Genomic DNA, 25,167 nt, shown 5'->3' with positions numbered 1-25,167 from the left:
CTGCAAGAACTTGGATGTGCTCACTTTGTACCTCTCTTTCTTCATTATACAAAATTATGGGGTGACCTAGACCTTCACCAAATGACCTTGTTTCAGGGTCATGACATAAACAGCAAGGTCATATATTCTCAATATGAATATGCACCCAGTCTCTGTGCTTGGCATTCAGAAGTATTAAGGGTATATTTTGAAACACTTAATGCAATTTTCATTTTATGATCCATTTAGCCCCATTCTGACTCAGAGTCAGGAATTTCAAGATTTTGGTAGATGCCTCCATATTCAATATTACTGTATGCCCACTTTATGTTTTTGGTGTTCAGTATTAAAAAATTCAAAACATTAATTGCACTTTCAGTATGCTTTTAAATTATATAGCCCTGTAACCCTCAGCTCATGACCCCTGGCTCTGGAGCCACGAATTCTACAATTTTTGGTCATTCATAAATAAGAAATCAAAGCAGACAAAAAATACGAGATATACAGTTTATACAAAGAAAACCATACAAAATTACTTTAATAACATGAAGAAGAAAAAAGCAATGGATAATAGAATTTACATTGGATTTCATTAAATAAATCATGTGTGTGTTAACTAACAGACACCAGAGCAATACTTGAAATGAACAATGAAGTTTTCAAATGGTGTATCAATCATTAAAGTATGCTTTTCAACAGCCCATGTAAACATAGCACACACAAACACAAAGAGTAGTTTTTTCAATGACATTGCATCAATTTTAGAGAAATGTGGCAGAAAAATACATAATGTTTTCTAGGTGCAAACACAAACTGTTGATATTCACAAGCCAGTCTGACTAAGACAGCCTCTACAATTGCACTGTGTTAGTACCATCACAGTGAAACAGCAGGAGCTGGCTCTTAATAGTCAGTCTGATTCACAAGCAAAATCAAGTTATAGGTATTTTATACCAAAATGAATTTCAAGTGATCACAGTATGGCAGTTTGTAGACCCCCCTCCCCCATGCCCTCTGTCATTACAGCAAGAATATATACTTTCCTTCAAATTTATGGCAAATGAAGACTTCATTGTCCATGGGCATATATACAACATGTACTCAATATTATGTCATAGAGTGAATATTTCTACATGATCATCTTGCTCAAGGTAAAAACTTTCCACATATATTGTTATAGCACATCAAACAAGTATTCCAATCACTACAGATATTTTGCGTTGTGGCATTTCCAGGATAGCCCATCACCTTCTTGTTTTATCCAGGGGTAAGGAACCAAAAACTGCACCCCCCAGTACGGGCCAAACACAGATCTCATCTGATCCCAGAAATTGGTTTGGTATATTTTCTTTCCTTTGACACACTCATAGCTTGTTTGACCATTCACGATCAAATTGAGCTGCCAACAGAAAATATACAGACAAAAAAGTCCTGTTGACAATACAAGATAAAACCAGAATATGGTAAAAAATGTGTAGAAAGATGATTTGCCAATGAGAGTTATTACTAGTGCATATGGCAGAAAATATTTGAAGAATTCTGTACCTAAAAATGACACATAATGGATGCTTAGATATTTTTCTAGGTAATACAAGGCAACAGCTGTTCCTATGATTCCATAGAAAGACCACAAAATAAAGTGTCTTTGATTATGGAAACCAATACAACAGCCAGTGAAGAAGCAATGGTGGTCTCGCTTGAGGATACATCGTTCACAGATGTTGCAATGTCGAGCTCGGGGAGGCACATTCTGGTCACATTTAGTGCACTTAGCCCAGTCCTCGTGTGTCGAATCATTAAACATGGGCAAGTCTGAGGCAGTGCTGAACACAGACTTAATACTAGTGAAAATTGACAGTATCCACTGTCCTACTCCATTCATTGTAAGGTACCAGAAAAATAGGCGATGGTAAAACAGGGAAAACTGTGGATCCTGGAGTTCCTCGTGGAAAACTGCTGGTAAGCACACTGCAGAGGCCACCCAGTGAAGAAAGAAAAAAAACATCATGACATACAGCATTCCACCGTAATTCAGAAGAACCAGGATGTTTTTGGTGAGTAAAGGTCGGTGGTTTGCCGGTCTGTCTTGATATGTGTCCATCGTGAGCATCAGACTCTGTGAAAACTCGAAGAACTTCACCAAAATATTCAACATGATCGTCTGTACAGTTTACATCAAAATACCTGTCAAAAGAGAAATAAATACATGTAGTTAGAAATTCAAGATTAGCAACTACATGTACCTGGTATTAGTATTATCCTTAGAACATCAACAGTGGTGGATCTAGAAGGGGAGGTATGGGGTTGCAACCCAACCGAATCCCCCCCTACCCCCCACCCATGAGGTTGAATATGTCCGACAAAAATAGCAATTTTTTTGTCATTTTGAAATTCCCTACCCCCACCCTTTTCAGGGATGGAAAAGGTACTAACTTGGACTGCAGCCTTCCCTCCCCAAAATTTTATGGATCCACCCCTGATACATATAATTAATTTGTAATGATAACCCCAAAAGAAAATGTAGTTTTTAGTATGCCAGGAAAAAAAGTTTTAAAAATATGAATTTGCTGTTTACTATAGCAAACTCTCAAGATTAGAATCATGCATGTATGTCATAGATATATATAGAACAGGCAATAGCTTGTTTATATGAAGACAATTTCTTTTATTATAGATACATGTATGTAAATATTTAAAACATCGAGTGCCTGTGTTTCATTGATAGTCAGTGCAGAAAGAAATATTCAGATCACCATGTCCATGCTGGGTGTATATATTCCTCAGCAGCATTTACACCCAGAATACATTAATACCAAAAGCATAAACAAGAGGCCCATGGGCCACATGCATTGCTCACCTGAGTCACCTTGGCCCATGCATATCTGAAGACTTTCCATATATATTTGCATGTAAAACCTTGGTCCTTATTGTGGCACCAACCTACCCCTGGAACAATCTAATTAAAATTAGATCTTCCATCCGCTCCCCAGTTTTCGATACGTCGCGTCCACACGACATATCGAAAACTGGGGAGCGGATGGATGATCTAATTTTAATTAGATTGCCCCTGGAAGCCATGATTTTTACAAACTTGAATCTACACTATGTCAGAAAGCTTTTATATAAATGTCAACTTGTTTGGCCCAATGGTTCTTGAGAAGAAGATTTTGAAAGATTTTCCCTTTACATATATGTAAGACTCTAAAGTGCAATGGTCGCTCCAAAGTGCAATGGTCTGTGCCAAAGTGCGATGGTTTGTTAACGTTACGGACGCCAAAGTGCAATGGCCACACCATTGGGGTTTGGCGTGACCATCGCACTTTGGAGTCCCATCGCACTTTGGAGTTTTACATATATATATTTCTATGTACTAAAACTTTGATCCCCTATTGTGGCTCCATTCTACCCCCGGAGGCCACGATTTGAACAAACTTGAATCTGCACTATGTCTGGAAGCTTTCATGTAAATGTAAACTTTTATGGCCCAGTGGTTCTTGAGAAGAAGATTTTTAAATGACCCTACCCTAATGTTGCATTTTTGTGATTATCTCCCCTCTGAAGGGGGCATGGCCCTTCATTTGAACAAACTTCAAAGCTCTTCACCCAAGGATGCTATGTGCAAAATTTAATTGAAATTGACCCTGTGGTTCTGGAGAAGATGAAAATGTGAAAAGTTTACAACGATGCTGACGCCGACGACTGTGCAGACAATGGACAATCAGAAAAGCTCACTTGAGGCTTCGACTCAGGTGAGCTAAAAAGATAGCAGCAAAATAATTGATAAATTCCTAAATGATCCTCTTTTTCTTTAGACATGTATGGGTGTTTTAAATGGCACCATTTAATACTTTAAAACTTGACTCTGTATATTGCCAATTTTAAACAGATTTATCTTTGTTAAGACATAATGCAATGCCTGAACTTGACATATACATGTATAATTACGATGTATTCAATATTTCTCTTCATTTTGCACAGATTTATCACAGTGCGAGTCATATTATGTAATATGTAAAATCTCAGAACAAACTTTTACACACATCAGCTGTCACCGCGTACAGTGATTTAACCAAGACTATTGACACACATCAGTTGTCACCGCGTAGAGTGATTTAACCAAGAATATTGACACACATCAGCTGTTACCATGGAGATTTAACCGAGACTATTGACACACATCAGTTGTTACCATGGAGATTTAACCAAGACTATTGACACACATCAGTTGTTACCGCGTACAGTGATTTAATCGAGACTATTGACACACATCAGCTGTTACCGTGTACAGTGATTTAACCAAGACTATTGACACACATCAGCTGTTACCGCGTACAGTGATTTAACCAAGACTGCATTGACACACATCAGCTGTTACCATGGAGATTTAACCAAGACTATTGACACACATCAGCTGTTACCGCGTACAGTGATTTAACCAAGAATATTGACACACATCAGCTGTTACCGCGTACAGTGATTTAACCGAGACTATTGACACACATCAGTTGTTACCATGGAGATTTAACCAAGACCATTGACACACATCAGCTGTTACCATGGAGATTTAACCAAGACTATTGACACACATCAGCTGTTACCGCGTACAGTGATTTAACCAAGAATATTGACACACATCAGCTGTTACCGCGTACAGTGATTTAACCAAGACTGCATTGACACACATCAGCTGTTACCATGGAGATTTAACCAAGACTATTGACACACATCAGCTGTTACCATGGAGATTTAACCAAGACTATTGACACACATCAGCTGTTACCGCGTACAGTGATTTAACCAAGAATATTGACACACATCAGCTGTTACCGTGTAGTGATTTAACCGAGACTATTGACACACATCAGCTGTTACCATGGAGATTTAACCAAGACTATTGACACACATCAGCTGTTACCGCGTACAGTGATTTAACCAAGAATATTGACACACATCAGCTGTTACCGCGTACAGTGATTTAACCAAGAATATTGACACACATCAGCTGTTACCATGGAGATTTAACCAAGACTATTGACACACATCAGCTGTTACCGCGTACAGTGATTTAACCAAGACTTTTAATACACATCATCATGTTTCCTTTGTATTTTTAGATTTTGACTTTTGTTAAAATTAAAGTTAATAGGGGCATATCAAAGGATGACTAGGTTTTAAATTAAATTACATGTATTTTAAGAAATATTCAAAACATAGAAATGACACGTACTTTTTAAAAATGTATCTCTTAAAGTTCTGCATTCCAAATTTTGGAGCAAATTTAAAGTGAATAGTTGCTCTTAAGACTCTCCCCAAGGCAACGCACATTCTGGAACGAAGTCATGTGTAACAGAGACATACTGTTTATACAGAGTAGTTCTAATGCTGACATGTGTGAACAGAGGAAGTTCTCGTGTTGAATAACTCCAATAATGTGCACGTACTACATTTTTAACTTTCTGCGGAGGGGCTGCAATTCAAAAAGGTCTTTTCTTTAAACTGATAATAATATAACCCAACTACTACAGGGAAATAAAAATGAAATGTTTATTTTTCCAGTTACAGTAAACTAGGATAATGTTACATCTCGATTCATACAGAAAAGATCAACCTTTTAATGATCACACACCGACACAGAAAATTATCTCCCAGAAATGTCATGTAATGTCAGATTAATTAGAGAGGAACCACGGCAGCTTTAAATAGCTACATGTATATAGATTTAAATGTCAGTTGTGATGCAAGCATCTTTATACGATTTATCAATGAATGAACTTTATTCGAAGTGTGAGCCAAGCACAAGAATTTGAGTTCTAAATTAATCAATGAATGAATTATATTATAGATATAAATAGAAGATATATATAATATATATACAGTATATATATATATATATATATATATATATATATATTTAAATGTCAGTTGTGATGCAAGCATCTTTATACGATTTATCAATGAATGAACTTTATTCGAAGTGTGAGCCAAGCACAAGAATTTGAGTTCTAAATTAATCAATGAATGAATTATATTATAGATATAAATAGAAGATATATATAATATATATACAGTATATATATATATATATAGATTTAAATGTCAGTTGTGATGCAAGCATCTTTATACGATTTATCAATGAATGAACTTTATTCGAAGTGTGAGCCAAGCACAAGAATTTGAGTTCTAAATTAATCAATGAATGAATTATATTATAGATATAAATAGAAGATACATATATATAATATATATATATATATATATATATATATATATATATATATATATATAAAGCACAAACAAACAATTGTAACAGGGAAGTCGTTGTGGCCGAGTGGACTTATGCACTGGTTTGACAATCTTGCTAGGCGGTGGGTGTCGTACATCGCTGGTTCGACCCCGGGCTGGGGCGAACATTTTCAGTACCTAGTTGTGATTATTTAGTGCTTTATATATATATATATATATATATATATATATAGATAAAATTTGCTTTTCATTTTCTAAATCAAAATTCTGATACCTGTGAGCCAAAGGTCATTGCGAACCAGAGACGAGTATTAAGATTAAAGTTTAATTAACATGGGAAATTATACATACAGGTAATAACTCAAAGTTAAAAAAAATCAAGTGAAATCTGGAAATTAAAGGTTCAGATTTTATAGTAATCGGAGTGCATCAACCTCTGTGCAGTGTCAATTCTCCGGGACTACTTTCCCCTACGAATGAACTGATTCTACTGAAGGAACGCCCCCACTCCACCCTCACTGCACAATTTTGAAGTTTGGGCACAACTACCGGTACTTTTTTTTGGTTTTTGCGAACTACAAATCTTTAGACAGATATGACGACTATTTTTTCCCCGATGTTTGCTCCCCGAGTGCCTTACCCATTCTAACATGAAACTAAGAACCTAAACTCTGTCAGATCACTACATCCGATACATAGTTACAAGTGTTTATTGCTCACTGAAAAGTTGTACCACATCAATGCAGAAAATAAGATCTCATTGCACATATTAAATATCTAAACCGTGATGGAATCGGAGACAAAAAATGGTTTAAATATATTCCATATTTAAGTTATTAATAAATATTTTAACAAAATTCATATAATTGATATGTTCAACACAAGCAATACAAAAACTCATTTTTATTTTTATTTACATAAAATAAAATTATTGTGAAAATTATTTAACACCAAATACTATAAATACAGATTGAAGGAATACAATTTATTTATCCTTAGTTACTCGCAATGGAGATATATTACATGTAGTTCAGAGAGGATAGACAGAGTCATGGCATGGAGTTATGGGGAGAATAGTTATGAATACATTTAATGCCATAACACATTAAATGTGTGTTTTATGGCTTGTGGATAACACATACTGATCTTGAAAAACAGGAAGTATTTAGTATGGATCTCAAAGAAAACTTACAGTCAGTGTAGCATGCAATGGTCATATCGCAACATGAAATATCTTGGTGGTATTAAAGGGGCATGGACATGGTTGAGATGAAAATCTTATTTTTCCATTTTTATTGTTTTCTGTGCTTAACTAAGTTACGTATTTCTAATGGTCAACCAAAATTTGAATGCCAGTTTTTTAGTTACAAGTGAGATGCAGCACTCAATTCTTTGTTATGTAAACAAGGATCGTTCCTTGTTTTTGTTTTACATATAGATTACTTGATAGAAAATAGCAGATTTAAAACAAAATGAGATGTGCTACACACAAGACACTAATAACTGAATGTGTTCAGAATTAACTTGTAAATTGAAAAAATCTGCTTTAAAAGAAAGTTTTACTAGTATACTTAACCTATGTAAACAAAAACATGGCACAAGCCTTGTTTACATAACAAAGAATTTTGAGTTCTGTATCTCCCATGTACCTCGACAACTGACGTTCAAATTTTTGCTGACTATTAGAAATACCTTAGTTTAGCATTCTAAACATTAACAAGAGGCCCATGGGCCTAGAATCGCTCTTCTGATACATTGTAGAACAGGCAAAAATTCTCACTAACCAAGATTCATCAATTAACAAAGTTTGATGATGTTAAGTCAAATAGTACCTGAAAATTTACATGTAACTGTCCAAAAGTAGGTCACGGTGACCTACGTTTGGTCGACTCACTGAAGACTCAAAATGCATCAACTGACAAGTCAAATAGTATTCAAATATATCGGACAAATTCCAAAAGAAGGCCACAGTGACCTACTTTTTGGTCGACACACTCCAAAGACTTAAGATGCATCAACTGACAAAAGTTTGATAATTGAAGTCAAATAGTATCTGAAATATTCAGATATAAACGTCAAATTCCAAAAGTAGGTCACAGTGACCTACTTTTTGGTTGACACACTCTGACGACTCATTAGACCCATCAACTGACAAAGTTTGATGATTGGAAGTCAAAATAGTATCTTGAATATTCAAATATAGCTGTCAAAATCCAAAAAAAGGTCATGGTGACCTACTTTTTAGTCAACACACTCTGAAGACTCAACATGCATCAACTGACAAAGTCTGATAATTGGAAGTCAAATAGTATCTGAAATATTAAAATATAGCCATCAAATTCCAAAAGTAGGTCAAGGTGACCTACTTTTTGGTCAACAAACTATGAAGATTCAAGATGCATCAACTGACAAAGTTTGATGATCCTAGCTTTCATATTGTCCAAAATATGCATCTAAAATTGAAAATGTGAAATTTGAATGTCTGCAAAATTTGAAAAGTAGGTCACTGTGACCCACTTTTTAAAAATAAATATGTGTTGAGGCCTCTAGATGCATCAACTTACAAGGTTTGATGATTCTAAACCTCTCGGTATCTGAAACAACAACCTAAAATGTATTCATAAATGATTAGCCAAAAAATTCAGAAAGTAGGTCATGGTGACATACTTTTCACATGACGTACTTCAAGGTCCCATGATCCATCAACTGACAACTTTTGATGATCATAGGCTCAATAGTATCCAAGATATGCATCAAAATCCATTTAATAATAATTACCTGCGAAATTCAAAAAGTAGGTCACCATGACCGACTTTTGAGACAACATGATATTAGGTCCTAAGATGCATTAACTGACAAAATTTTATGATCCTAGTCCTTATACTAAGCAAAATATCAAAGTTTTAACAAAACAAAATTTAAGGTAAACTTTGAAGTGACCTTGAGACCACACCCTTTGCCCCAGGATGATGCCTTGAACATTTTTTTTTTATCTACAACCTATCCTCATCCTTATGCATAAGTTTGGTGATAATTTGCCCAGTGGTTCTTGAGAAGAAGATTTTTTAGCAACCACTACTTTTGTTTGCATTTTCCTAATTATCTCCCCTTGTTAAAGGGTCACAACCCTAGTTTTAGTACAAATGAAAGCCCTTGGGCCAAGGATACCCTGTGACAAATTTGACAAAAATTGGCCAAGGGGTTCTTGAGATATAGCCCTTTTTACAAAAACTTGACGCACACCGCACGCCAGACAATTATGGCCATATGATTAGCTCTTTGAGCCTTCGGCTCAGAAGAGCTAAAAATGGAAAAATAAAATTTAAAAATTTTCAGCCTAAATTGTGTCCATGCCCCTTTAATTAGATAAAGCGCTATATAAATGTATAATAATAAATAATGTATACTAAATAACTCCATCTAGTGGAAAATAAAACAAGAGGCCCATGGGCCACATCGCTCACCTGAGAAAAGAGTGTTTATGTTTTAAACCCAACATGGTAGGTGTGACCAGAAAATCAATAGGGGGTCATACACGTTGTAAATATGTGCATTAAGTGTGTAATTATAACAATTGAATGCCCTTCAGTCAAAGATTTTTGGTGCCAAGATTAATGATATTCACCAAGTTGTTCAAAAGGAATAGACGGCGAGTTTTCTTCTTCTTAATTTATAAATGAAGACAAAAATGAAATTATATCACTAGATTTATTTGGATGCAAAATTAACAAGAGCAGAAGAAATTGAAAATTTATCTACATTTTTTCCTATATATTCCCATGTAAAATTTCTTAAACACTCCTCCTTATATATTCCCATGTAAAAAAAAAAAAAAAAAAAAATTGATCTTCTATGTGGCCCCAACTTTCGCCAGGGGACCATGAATTCCACAAATTTTAATCTGCACTACCTGATAATGCTTTTACATTAAAATGACTAATCATTACTATGCTCTTCTTGAGATGAAGATTTTTGAACATATATTTTTTTAAATATTTCAATGTCAAACTTTGAACCCCTATTGTGGCCCCTCCCTACCCCCTGGGGGCATAACTTGAACAAACTTGAATTTACACTACCTGAAGATGCTTCCATATAAATATGATTAATCACAGCTTTGCTATTCTTGAGAAGAAGATTTTTAAAGATTTTCCCTATGTATTTGTGTGTAAAACTTTGATCCCCCCTTGGGGCCCCATCCTATCCCCGGGGGCCAGGATTTGAACAAACTTGAATCTGCACTATGTCAGAAAGTTTTCATGTAAAAATCAGCTTTTCTGGCTCAGTGGTTCTTGAGAAGAAGATTTTTAAAGATTTTTCCTATATATTTGTATGTAAAACTTTGATCCCCTATTGTGGCCCCATCCAACCCCAGGGGCCCATGATTTGCACAAACTTGAATCTGCATTATGTCAGGAAGCTTTCATGTAAATCTCAGCTTTTCTGGCTTAGTGGTTCTTGAGAAGAAGATTTTTAAAGTTTTTCCCTATATATTTGTATGTAAAACTTTGATCCCCCCTTGTGGCCCCATCCTACCACCGGGGGCCATGATTTGAACAAACTTGAATCTGCAATATGTCAGGAAGCTTTCAGGTAAATTTCAGCTCTTCTGGCCCAGTGGTTCTTGAGAAGAAGATTTTTAAATGACCCCACCCTATTTTTGCATTTTTGTGATTATCTCCCCTTTGAAAGGGACATGGCCCTTCATTTGAACAAACTTGAAAGCCCTTCACCCAAGGATGCTTTTGGCCAAGTTAGGTTGAAATTGGCTCAGTGGTTCTGGAGAAGAAGTCGAAAATGTGAAAAGTTTACAGACAGACGGACAGACAGACGGATGCCAGACAAAATGTGATCAGAATAGCTCACTTGAACCTTCGGTTCAGGTGAGCTAAAAAAAGATTTCAGAATTTTCTGATTATTTAACTGATGTCATATGCATTTCGAATATTTCCAATTATTGATTATAAAAATTTCCCAATGTTCTATCACTTCTGTTTCTCAAGAAGCCATAGTAATACAATAAGTGTATGTTGTAAAACAGATACAATAAGTGTATGTTGTCACATAGTGGTACAATAAGTGTATGTTGTCACACAGTGATGCAATAAGTGTATGTTGTCACACAGTGATACAATAAGTGTATGTTGTCACACAGATACAATAAGTGTATGTTGTCACACAGTGATACAATAAGTGTATGTTGTCACACAGTGATGCAATAAGTGTATGTTGTCACATAGTGATGCAATAAGTGTATGTTGTCACACAGTGATGCAATAAGTGTATGTTGTCACACAGTGATGCAATAAGTGTATGTTGTCACACAGTGATACAATAAGTGTATGTTGTCACACAGATACAATAAGTGTATGTTGTCACACAGTGATACAATAAGTGTATGTTGTCACACAGTGGTACAATAAGTGTATGTTGTCACACAGTGATGCAATAAGTGTATGTTGTCACACAGTGATACAATAACTGTATGTTGTCACACAGTGATACAATAAGTGTATGTTGTCACACAGTGATACAATAATGTGTGTTGTCACACAGTGATACAATAAGTGTATGTTGTCACACAGTGATACAATAAGTGTATGTTGTCACACAGTGATACAATAAGTGTATGTTGTCACACAGTGATGCAATAAATGTATGTTGTCACACAGTGATGCAATAAGTGTATGTTGTCACACAGATACAATAAGTGTATGTTGTCACACAGTGATACAATAAGTGTATGTTGTCACACAGATACAATAAGTGTATGTTGTCACACAGACACAATAAGTGTATGTTGTCACACAGATACAATAAGTGTATGTTGTCACACAGATACAATAAGTGTGAGTTGTCACACAGTGATGCAATAAGTGTATGTTGTCACATAGTGATGCAATAAGTGTATGTTGTCACATAGTGATGCAATAAGTGTATGTTGTCACACAGTGATGCAATAAGTGTATGTTGTCACACAGTGATACAATAAGTGTATGTTGTCACACAGTGATACAATAAGTGTATGTTGTCACACAGTGATACAATAAGTGTATGTTGTCACATAGTGATGCAATAAGTGTATGTTGTCACACAGTGATGCAATAAGTGTATGTTGTCACACAGTGATGCAATAAGTGTATGTTGTCACACAGTGATGCAATAAGTGTATGTTGTCACACAGATACAATAAGTGTGAGTTGTCACACAGTGATACAATAAGTGTATGTTGTCACACAGATACAATAAGTGTATGTTGTCACACAGATACAATAAGTGTATGTTGTCACACAGTGATACAATAAGTGTATGTTGTCACACAGTGATACAATAAGTGTATGTTGTCACACAGTGATACAATAAGTGTATGTTGTCACATAGTGATACAATAAGTGTATGTTGTCACACAGTGATACAATAAGTGTATGTTGTCACACAGTGATACAATAAGTGTATGTTGTCACATAGTGATACAATAAGTGTATGATGTCACACAGTGATACAATAAGTGTATGTTGTCACACAGTGATACAATAAGTGTATGTTGTCACATAGTGATACAATAAGTGTATGTTGTCACACAGTGATACAATAAGTGTATGATGTCACACACAGATACAATAAGTGTATGTTGTCACACAGTGATACAATAAGTGTATGATGTCACACAGTGATACAATAAGTGTATGTTGTCACATAGTGATGCAATAAGTGTATGTTGTCACACAGTGATACAATAAGTGTATGTTGTCACACAGTGATGCAATAAGTGTATGTTGTCACACAGATACAATAAGTGTGAGTTGTCACACAGTGATACAATAAGTGTATGTTGTCACACAGATACAATAAGTGTATGTTGTCACACAGTGATGCAATAAATGTATGTTGTCACACAGTGATACAATAAGTGTATGTTGTCACACAGATACAATAAGTGTATGTTGTCACATAGTGATGCAATAAGTGCATGTTGTCACACAGTGATACAATAAGTGTATGTTGTCACATAGTGATGCAATAAGTGTATGTTGTCACACAGTGATACAATAAGTGTATGTTGTCACACAGTGATACAATAAGTGTATGTTGTCACACAGTGATACAATAAGTGTATGTTGTCACACAGTGATACAATAAGTGTATGTTGTCACATAGTGATACAATAAATGTATGTTGTCACACAGTGATACAATAAGTGTATGTTGTCACATAGTGATGCAATAAGTGTATGTTGTCACACAGATACAATAAGTGTGAGTTGTCACATAGTGGTACAATAAGTGTATGTTGTCACACAGTGATACAATAAGTGTATGTTGTCACACAGTGATGCAATAAGTGTATGTTGTCACACAGTGATACAATAAGTGTATGTTGTCACACAGTGATACAATAAGTGTATTTTGTCACATAGTGACACAATAAGTGTGTGTTGTCACACAGTGATGCAATAAGTGTATGTTGTCACACAGATACAATAAGTGTATTTTGTCACATAGTGATACAATAAGTGTATGTTGTCACACAGTGATGCAATAAGTGTATGTTGTCACACAGATACAATAAGTGTATTTTGTCACATAGTGATACAATAAGTGTATGTTGTCACACAGATACAATAAGTGTATGTTATCACACAGTGATGCAATAAGTGTATGTTGTCACAGTGATACAATAAGTGTATGTTGTCACATAGTGATACAATAAGTGTATGTTGTCACACAGTGATACAATAAGTGTATGTTGTCACACAGTGATACAATAAGTGTATGTTGTCACACAGTGATACAATAAGTGTATTCTGTCACATAGTGATACAAGATATTTTTTTTTAATGTTATATAAACATTGTATTATCAATTTGTCAATGCAGTTAAGTTTAACCACAGGCACCTAACATTAATAATTTATGACTTGACCACAGGCACCTAACATTAATAATTTTATCCTCTTGAGAATCCCATTTTATGTCGTTTTGATAAAGATGCCGACATGTTTTGGCAATTTATACATCGTTTAAATTACACATCCTGCCAGTAGTAGAGGGTGTAGCGGAGCTCTCCCTATAGGTAACATGTATATATACATGTTTAAAAGGAAAATATAGAAAACTAATGAAAAATTAAACCATACCTATGGAACTTTAAAATTTTGGTCCAAATGGCATAGATTCGAATACGAGCACATGTATTTCTCCATATTGAATCTTGTGTACCTAAGTTCACGTCGTTCTGACAAGGTACATAAAATCCATTACAGTATGACATTGTAAATCTTATTTCCTTAATCATTTATAATCACTCCTCGATTAATGCGATTGTACAAGTCTCCTATGTTTGTGAATTTGCTAAACACTGACGCTGAATATGATGTCACTGTGAATGCACTGATTACATCAATTGTGTTATGTTTCAAGTGTTCAATGAATAGGTACATCAAATGTTTATTAGATGCCAATACCTTTTGCTTTGCCCTCAAACATGGTCACGCCGTAAGACTTATTATTATCATACTACTTGCAGGGGGTGTAATTCAAACGATGTATAAATTGCCGAAATATGTCAGTATCTTTATCAAAACGACTTCAACAGGTTGGGAACACTTCCCCTACAGCAGGTATTCTCACAAAAACGCAATTATCCCTCAATAGCGAGAGTAAATACATCCCAAACAACGGCGAAAAACACCAGTGAAAAGAAGAAAAAGTACTAAAATGTCTGATACTTTGGCAAATATATTAATCAAAACAAAAACACTAAGGATGTGCATTGGGTTTCAGCCTCCTTCCCTCTTACGCAGCAACATTGATAGAAAATTTCTTGACTGTGTTGTAAATTTTATAGAGACAATTCGTGTCATGCTGAGTGTGTGTCGCACTTCCTCAGCATTGCACAAAATTCATTTTCAATAAAGACACCGAAAACACCTGTTTATGGTAATCAGAGATGGGGTAATCGTAATCAGTAATCGTAATTGATTACAATCGATTACATTTTTTTAAGTAATCGTAATTGATTACATTTGTTTTTAAAGCAAAGTAATCGTAATCGTAATCAATTACTTTGGCAAAGTAATCGTAATTTATGATTACAATAATGACTACAATGATTACTTTATATTTATATTAAAATAATTATTTAATAGATAACAGTTAGAGCTTATGTATGTTATGTGTGCCATCATAAGATTTATCCATATCTATATGATATTATACTTACAGTATTTGCATGTATTCAATAGCAACTAAGGTCTAAATCTGTTTAAATTAAACTTAATAATTTGAACTAGTATACCCTGTATCATTTACTGTACATCTCATTGATCTCATTGATCTATTGTTACTTAATGAGTATGAGCTCACTCCTAATTAGTAGTTCACTATACTGTGCTCTATTGTTAATTAGCATCTTTCATCTTTTCTGTGGATTTGTTTATACTAATACTTCAAACATAGATCACTATGGAAAAATCCTTTGAAGATTAAGCAGTTCATCTGAGTAGATCTACCTTTCACTATAAATATTTATGACATGGACTTCTGATACTCATATATACAATGTATCTTATTAATAAAACCAGTAAATATTTGTTGTTTTTCTTGTTCAAAAGCATGTAATCATGATTACTTTTCACAGTAATCGTAATTGTAATCAATTACTTTCAAAATATGTGTAATCGTAATCATAAATTTTCAAAGTAATCGTAATCTTAATCAATTACATTTACAATGTAATCGCCCCATCTCTGATGGTAATGTTTATTTCTCACTAAAGAGGGATAATCGCATTTTAAAATAGCGAGATTCAGAACAGGGATTTATCAATGCAGTTTTTACTACTGGTAAACGGTACCTTTCCCCTCTTAAAAGAAACTGAAATTTCCCCTTCTGGAGATGGAAAAATTCCCATATTAACAACAACATTTAAAAATATTTATTTCTGATACGTCATGGTTTTTTTCCATTTTTATCCGATTGTGGTTTTGTTACATATCCTAATTTACCTTCTTTGTCATTAAAACTCTTTTCGATATACCGTCAACTTAGTGGCAAGTTAAAGCTTCAAAGTGATGTGTTGATTGGTAAGAATGTTGCATATTGCGAATTCATATATCTGAAAAGAATTACAAGGAAAGATGCTGTTGGGATGCCAACAGTTGAGAAGCTTTTTAAGAGTCAAAGTTCAAAACAAAAGTATATGTGAATGTGAAAGTGTAGAACCCATGGCAAACAGGAAGTCAGTGAAGTCAGTGGGAGAGGGAAATGTATTGTAAAGTTTGTAGTGAGGGTGAGGAAGGAGAAACGAATTTATCAAATGAAGATTTACACCAACTTGTTGAATTGTTCAAAAACAAGAAAAACAGAAAAATTGACTTGTAAACTTGGAAAAGAAAATTAAACAACAGTACTGATCTCACATGGTTTTTGCTTACTTTTGTTATTATTTCATATTTTCTCCTGAATAATCATGGTTTTTTTTTGCCTCAATAAACTATGGAAAAAAAAACACCCAGAAGGCCTCAGAATGCAGGATTTGCTCCAATTATCTCAAAATTTTTTGGGGTGGGGTATGCCCCCCAGACACCCCTTGCATATCATATTCATGCCTCTGGCACCGGTGCCTGGAATCTGTGCAATACCCCCAAAAAAGTGCTATACCCAGAAAAAAGTACACTATACCCAATACTGCGATAATATACACAGGATATCCTCTTAGATGGGTTGAGAAATGGTTATCTGGAAAAAATGGTACACTGAATTGGTACCGTTACCGTTATACAGCCAATACATAGAAAAATCCAATACATCCGGCGCCATTTGCCGGCGCCATTGCTTGTGACGTATTATAAGGTATACCACGCCCGATCAAATTAAAGACGATGATGTAGTTTAAATGTTGGTGGGTTTTTCTAAGTTTATAAATTCAAGTATATGTATAAATTTTTATTTTTTAATGTAAGATGATGCCCCATCACCTGTCATTTTGTCACCAAAATGAATTCAATGGATTTTTAATTTTTTTTTTAATTAAATATCATGAATTTAACACCAGTATTTAATTATTTCAAACACTTAACACTTTTTAATCTCAAAAGGAGGCATGAGTATGTAATTTAAGTGATTAAATAATTTTTTTGCAAGACAAAATTTCTTCCTTACAAATTGTTTACACTATAAGCTATGTATATTGCTTATTTACTGGGGTGGGGGGGGGGGGGGGGGTGGGGGGTGGGGGGGGATGCACCACAGGTTAAACAAGCAATTAATTATAACAATGAAAATAAATAACAATCATTCGGAGGTACTGATACTGGCAAAGTTAACACTTCTGCACTGCACACATCTATAATTACATTTATACATGAAATACTAATTGTAGACAGGATTTAAATTAACAACCTGATATATTAGATAAGTTAACCCAACTGTTTCAGAAACAGCTGAAAATGATATTGTTGCTTGAATACATATAAAACTGCAATCAAATCAGTATAATTATAGTTTAGTAATGTAAAGTATGCAAGTATAAAAAAAATATGCACATGCAGGCTCCTTTAAGGTAGTATTTGTTTTCTCTTTTTTAATTGTTTTGTTAGTACATACCTATTCCATTTAGAAATTCAATGAGAATTTTTAAAAGAAATGGTTGCCATAACTGGAAATTAACATATATTTATCCATTGATATGTAAACATAGTATACAGTACTAGGTCATAAGTAAGTTCCCAAAGAAAATGTTCACTATATATTTAATACAAAACCATATACTTTTAAACAATTTTTCTGACCGCATTTCTTCATCAATTTTGATGAAATAAAAAGCACTGATCTCAGAAGTATTCACAGTAGCATATAATAATTTAAGAATAAATATATGATAATATATTGTAAAGATATGACGATTTTAACACGAATCTTAATTTGAGAGTATATACTATTTATATAAGTATGTGTAATTTGGGGGGAGGGGGGGGGGGTGTAAGAGAAGATTTTGAAAAAAAGATAGATTTGCATTAAATATATAGAGAAAATTCTCTTTGTGAACTTACTTATGGCCAACTACTGTAGTAAGGAATACCGTTATGTACAGAAATGAAACGTACGTTACAAGCCAGAGCAGGTATTTTATATTTCATTATCAGTGATATATAAAAGGTACGCATAACAACAGATTTTTTGATGAAGTTCGATAGTATGAATGAGTTGAAAAATGATACGTTCTATTGTGTGTTTTTCAAATTGGTAAATCGCAGAGCTCAGATAAGGTGCGTATCAGCGTAAATACTCATGAAATTTTACCAAATACGCATTTAAGTTGAAAATCATGCGTATAATTACTCATTAGCGAATGTAAATACGCTTTACACTCCCAAAGTAATGCTTATTAGTCCGCGTATTTGTGATACATGTAGTATGATATAAATATGAATTATCTATTCATATGAAGTGAGGTTAGCCCAGGGATTGATCATACATGATATTTAGCGCTATGAAATACATTTGGATGACAATCACAATTTTGAAAAATTGGAAGAGTTAACTCAAAACACTATTATATATTCCTAATTGTTATACTTTCTTTCTTAAAGAATTATTGTGCGGTCGAAAGTACAGGGAAAAAAACCCTTGTATTATCGATCGTGGACGAATGATATACAAAATTAGATCATAATCATGTGACTTGAATGTCTGACATATTCAAATTTAATGCATCAATGATAAATATCAAATTTCAAATGACAATGAATAGTTTTAAATTAAAGAACTACAAAGGATTTTCTCCGTAAATAGCTGGAGCGGCCTTTTAGTATAAACTTTAAGTTCAAGTTTAACGGAAGAAGTATCGTTTATCTGGTGACATCTTCTGTGCTGTGCAAAAGAACAACGATAATCAGTATATTAAAAAAATACACTTTTGAATTCTTCTGAAAAGCAAACTACTCATTGATTAGAAAATCAGGGGGTAAATACTCTTTGTGATAAAAAATTAACTGGAGCTCTGTAAATGTGTATCTTATAAAGTCATGTCGCCGATCCATAGGTTTCATTTTTTAAAAGAGAATATAGCCTTTGATTTATCCAAATTTTAATATTGTGTTCTCTTAGCGTATGGATAAGAATGAAACGTACAGTATTTCATGTTTTGAAAAAACGAATTTTTCAATGCAATATATGCCTGGTGAAAATAGTATAATACATGAAACATGAAATACTGTACGTTTCATTCATCTTGCGTATTTGTAATCGAATATAAAAAATTATGAAATGTCCTTAACCTTTGTTTAAGCAACAATGCATTGTTCGAAACCTGCGTTACTGACTAGCATACGTTACCAAATCATACGACATTGTGTTAAAAATTTGTCTAACTTTGCACAAAGTATATGACCGCGTGGTTTTGAAGTAATTTATGTTTAAGATTCTAATGAAATCAGAAACAATGCAGAAATTAGTAATTGGATACAAGTTTGACGAGATCACTGATTTTGAAATCTGGTGATGTAAACAAATTTAACATGGATATGCCAATTTTTAGACGATATTGTTCCCATTTCTGAAATTGTAGATGATGATTCTGACTACATATAATTACGACATTATGGGGGGATGCACCTTATATATTGTAACGTACATTTCTTATATCATAAACTACTCAATTATCTTGAAGATCGAACTTTACATTCCGTCAATCATGATACATTATTTCCACTGTCAGAGAATGATAGTGTCAAATATTCCAAACATTAATATATATTGTTTGTAACATACACGTACGTCTGTTAGCAATGCTAGATTGAAGGAACGTGAAATGTTGTATGAAATATCAGTTGTAAATGATGGTTTTCCTATTAGATATGATGTTTCAATGTGGTCCTATCAAATCCTTTACAAATACGATTTATAGCTTGAGAATTGTGAATAAAGACGATAGAGCATTTATATAAAAAATTATCCACCATTTTTTCTGCTTGTCAAGATGTTTTGAGAAGCCAATAAACTTTCAATTTGTGATTCCGACCCCCTTTCCTTTGAAAAACGATGATACCCCCTGGTCAACGGATATTTATTGTTAAGGCAATACTAGTTATACTTGATGATTATGATAGCCCCATATAGACAATTTCATCTCTATTCATATTTGCAGAAAATGTCACTCAACAGAGCGGAAAGTCGACACATACACACACGCACATATATACCAAAATTAAGTATGGAAAATGAGTTTTGCAAACGTGAAATGTACGTTATGTGTGCGTTATCTGTTTTGGAACCCCATGAGTGCAGACACTTAAGGTTTCTAGAATGTGTATGATTTCCTTTATGTCTGAGTTTATAATGTTTGACAACAATATCTTAACACGGTTTCCATTGATGTTTTCAATATTCTGGCAGCATAATTTCGTATCAGACATTATACGTATTGATAGAGACACTAATGCAATATCACCTTTCAAAAATGAATACATGATCTCAGCGAAACGTACATTGTGTTAATTTACTTGGTATTGAGGGTGCTTATGTTTGACATTGTGTAAAAAATGAAACGCATTATAATTACATGCATATAATTATATTTGTCTTGTCTTTTCTGCAAACATTTAGCAATATGAATAAGTATAGAAGGACAGTTTTGGAATTCTTTAATTGTTTTTTCAGAATAAAGATTTGTGTACATTAACTGAGAATTTATCTATCTATCTATCTATCTATATATATATATATTAAATATATATATATATATATATATATATATATATATATATATCAGCATAAAAAGAATTCTGAGTTTTAGCTAAACACTATGTATTATATATATATATATACATGTATATATATATATATATATATATATAATTCTGCTTTATCCAACGATGAGAATTTCATGCCCTTTCATGAAGGCCATAATGCTGATCCCTTTATTTGTGTATGGATCAGTCATTAAAACTTTTTTTTCTTTAAGCATGAGATGGTTGAACTGTAAGATGCGAATTGTAAGTGACTGCTCAAAGAAAAAATATATGCATCAAAGTATAAAATTCCGCTAAAAATCTGTATAATGTTATTTAGATTACGGACAGAAAGTCACAAAATCCGTAGGACAAAAAGTCACAGGACAAAAAGTCACAATGATGATTTTTGATAGATAGGACAGATAGGATAAAAGGTCACAATGGTGACTTTTGATTAGATAGGACAGATAGGATAAAAAGTCACAATGATGACTTTTGATTAGATAGGATAAAAAGTCACAGGACAAAACCTCACTGGACTAAAAGTCACAAAAATGCTCACTAAAGCTGTTGTTCAGACACCAGACAACAAGAAACAAGCCAGCTTTGTGATATCACAGTTGTTTTCAATGAATTATATAGTTAAATTTAATGCTGAGAAGTGATTGATTTCATTTATCATATTTTTAATCCCAATAAAGGTCATTAATTATTGAAAGTAAATGATACAACTTGACTCTTTGAAGACACCCTATTGTGTATACACAGCTACCAACACATGACCCCATATCCTGTTACTGTAGCCTGTTTAACACCCCTTTGTGTATACACAACTACTGACAGAAGACCCTGTTTATTGAAACCCTATATAAACCTCCAATGACACCTCAGGCATTTGGTATTTTGCTATTTGTATACATGAAATATGTATGATTTGATGAGAAATATAAATTTCTTTGTGCTATATGGAATATAGTCAAATGTATATTAATGAGGGGGAAAAAAAAAAGAAATAATGATACATAAATAAGTCAGTGATTTCAATGCATTGCTCTATAATAAAATGGTTTTTTAATAAGCAAACAATTTACCACTTTGTAACCACCATCATATTTATACAAATCAGGACATTAGCCATAAGAAAAATATGAATTTTTGAATCATTCATAGTTTCCATATGTTTCCAGCTCTAGCCACGTGAAGGCCTCCTTTCTGTAGAGCCATAATTTCTGTTTTTGAAATGAAAAATTTATAGCCAAAGGACCAAAACCATGAAGAGTAGAACATACAAAAAAATTATATCAAAAATAAATAAATTTTGTGATACTAACATTAACCAATTTCAGTTGTTGATAATTTGTTTTTCTACTGTGTGAAATAAAATTAGTGAAGCGTAATAACCAAAACCATAAAGAATGTAGTGGACAACAATGTAAATTACACAAAAAATCTATGGTATTTCATTAACATAATACAATTTTTCTGTTTGTAAAAAAGAAAGTATTAAAGTCAAAGGACCAAAGCCATAAAAATGCACTAGATAAAAAAATGTAAATACTATATTTGTACAATAACATTATCATAGAATTACAAACATTTAATGAAACAACTGAATTTCTTCCTAACCTACACAAGAGTAAGCTGTATTCACTGGACACACCCGTCTGTCGGGGGAGGAATAAGCCTGAAAGTAACCCTACTCTAAGTTCTAACCTACATAATATCAAGCTGTATTCACTGGACACACCCGTCTGGCGGGGGAGGAATAAGCCTGAAAGTAACCCTACTCTAAGTTCTAACCTACATATTCATTTTTTTAAATTATAATGTAGTAAATTTTGAGAACTTAGAGCAGGGTTACTTTCAGGCTTATTCCTACCCCGCCAGACGGGTGTGTCCACTGAATACAGCTTGATCTTGTGTAGGTTAGAACTTTGAGTAGGGTTACTTTCAGGCTTATTACTCACCCATTCCATTTGCATTTTGTTAATTTTAATGTTCATATGTTCTGGCCTTTAGCTGCATAACTTTTTTTATGCTAATGTAATGTTACAAATGTTTTTTTTTTCAATTATGAATCTCATATGGTCTTTTAAAATTCTCTAAATATTAATTTTTTTGTTTTGTTGTAATGGTTTTTGTTGGCATCCTCTTTTCCCCAAACAAGGATATCGTAATGAAATATATAATCTTAATGATTTTTATATGAAACGGATTGTTTTATTTTTTTTAAAAATTATAATTATGTAATATTGAAATATTTTTTATAGTATTAAGTGTTTATATTCCTATCTCTTTTCATCTATTGATCTGTTCTTTTTATGGTCAAGGTCCTAAAATATTTCATTGCTTCATTTAAAAAACAAACTAAAGATGTTTCGTGTATTTTTAATTTTTGTCTCTCGTATTTATAGTTTTGGTCCTTTGGTTTTGATATTTTTATCTAACATGAGCAGAAAATGACATGCCAATGAAATTCTTGTTTGTAAATGTAAAACTAAAGATGTTTTAAATTTTTGTCTCTTATATTTTTGATAGTTTGGTTTCCTTTGGTTTCAATACTTTTAATTTAACATAAGCAAAAAATAAATTATAAATGTAAATTTACAGATGTTTTATGTGTTTTAAATTTTTGTATGTTGTGTTCTTCATGATTTTGGTCCTTTGGCTTTAAATTTTTCATTTAAAAAAAAAAAGAAATTATGGCTCTACAGAAAGGAGGCCTCCACGTGGCTAGGGCTGGGAACATATGGAAACTATGAATGTTTAAATAAATTTCAAATTCATGTTTTCCTTATGGTTAACTTCCTTATTTATATTAGTGTGTATGTGTGTGTATTTGTCTTGCAAGAAAATTATTTAATCACTTAAATTACATACTCATGCCTGCCTTTGAGATTAAAAAGTGTTTGAAATAATTAAATACTGGTGTTAAATTCATGATATTTAATTTTAAAAAAAATTAAAAATCCATTGAATTCATTTTGGTGACAAAATGACAGGTGATGGGGCATCAACTTATATTAAAAAATAAAAAAAAAATATACATATATTTGAATTTATAAACTTAGAAAAACCCACCATCATTTAAACTACATCATCGTCTTTAATTTGATCGGGCGTGGTATACCTTATAATACGTCACAAGCAATGGCGCCGGCAAATAGCGCCGGATGTATTGGATTTTTCTATGAATTGGCTGTATAACGGTAACGGTATCAATTCAGTGTACCATTTTTTTCAGATAACCATTTCTCAACCCATCTAAGAGGATATCCTGTGTATATTATCGCAGTATTGGGTATAGTGTACTTTTTTCTGGGTATAGCACTTTTTTGGGGGTATTGCACAGATTCCAGTAACCCCTCTGGCACTCATGTCAAGCCTGCGGCTCTCAATTTCCCCCTTTTATAGGAAAAGGGTAGTAAAATAAAATAGCTAGATAAATCCCTGCAGAAGATCTCACCATAGGGGAAGTGTTCGCAACCTGTTTTGAATTGCTCACCAAAAGTAGAGTGTTATAACTACATTTATGTAATATGCAATACTAAATTGCATACATAGTCTAATATCACAGGTACATATCAAATATATACTTGTATTTACATATATGTAAATGAACTGTTAGTAATTAGTTTATTGTCATTATATATCTCATATTGTGTAACATGATTGTATGCCAACATGAATCAATACAAGCCCTGTGGAAAAAGTTATATAGCTTTTCAAAGCATTGATAATCCATAACTTTTAAAATTAAGTTTGGAAAAAATCAACAACAATCTATCTTGACATCTATATCCTATATCCTATGGCTAAAAATCAAAGATATTCATTTTCAGCTAATTCTATCATTTCAACCTGATTACTCACAATCATAACGTAATTGCAAGAAGAAAAATGTATTTCTACCTTCATGTCTTTTAGACAGTGTTTCGAAATGCATACAGTGATACACCCAATATACGTTCACCGATAACGTCTGACAACATGCAACATCAACAACGGAATGCATACAGAGGAGTTCCGATCTTTCTGAGCACCAGATTAACACAATCATTAAAGGTATTGTACCATTATGATTTCGATTTTTCGAATAAGAAATTCTGCTTAGTGCTTAGCTTAAAATGTAAATGAATTCATTTTTATACAAATGTAGATATTTGTCAACTAAATACTGTATAGTATGAGGCAGAATGTGGACGACGGAAA

General features: G+C 33.3%; 1 protein-coding gene across 3 annotated transcripts; it reads right to left on the bottom strand.

The window, feature by feature from the left end:
• Positions 1-472: 472 nt before the first annotated feature.
• LOC125646853 (palmitoyltransferase ZDHHC22-like) lies at positions 473-25,016 on the bottom strand. 3 transcript variants are annotated; one of them, XM_056141374.1, is made up of 2 exons: positions 24,868-25,016; positions 473-2,163 (listed from the first exon to the last, which is right to left on the bottom strand). In XM_056141374.1, exon 2 carries the CDS (start codon positions 2,132-2,134, stop codon positions 1,184-1,186), a length of 951 nt encoding a protein of 316 aa, XP_055997349.1. In that variant the 5' UTR covers positions 2,135-2,163; positions 24,868-25,016; the 3' UTR covers positions 473-1,183. The 3 variants fall into 3 exon arrangements, with proteins under 3 accessions (XP_055997349.1, XP_055997350.1, XP_055997351.1); XM_056141375.1 differs by lacking the exon at positions 24,868-25,016 and adding an exon at positions 16,228-16,249; XM_056141376.1 differs by lacking the exon at positions 24,868-25,016 and adding an exon at positions 14,359-14,379.
• Positions 25,017-25,167: the final 151 nt, after the last annotated feature.

Source organism: Ostrea edulis, chromosome 6, assembly GCF_947568905.1.
Source record: "Ostrea edulis chromosome 6, xbOstEdul1.1, whole genome shotgun sequence".
Lineage (NCBI taxonomy): Eukaryota > Metazoa > Mollusca > Bivalvia > Ostreida > Ostreidae > Ostrea > Ostrea edulis.
This window is presented reverse-complemented; position numbering and strand designations above follow the sequence as displayed.

Excerpts from the sequence above, each read along its gene's own strand:
- LOC125646853 (XM_056141374.1), bottom strand. The coding sequence starts at position 2,134 with ATGTTGAATATTTTGGTGAAGTTCTTCGAGTTTTCACAGAGTCTGATG.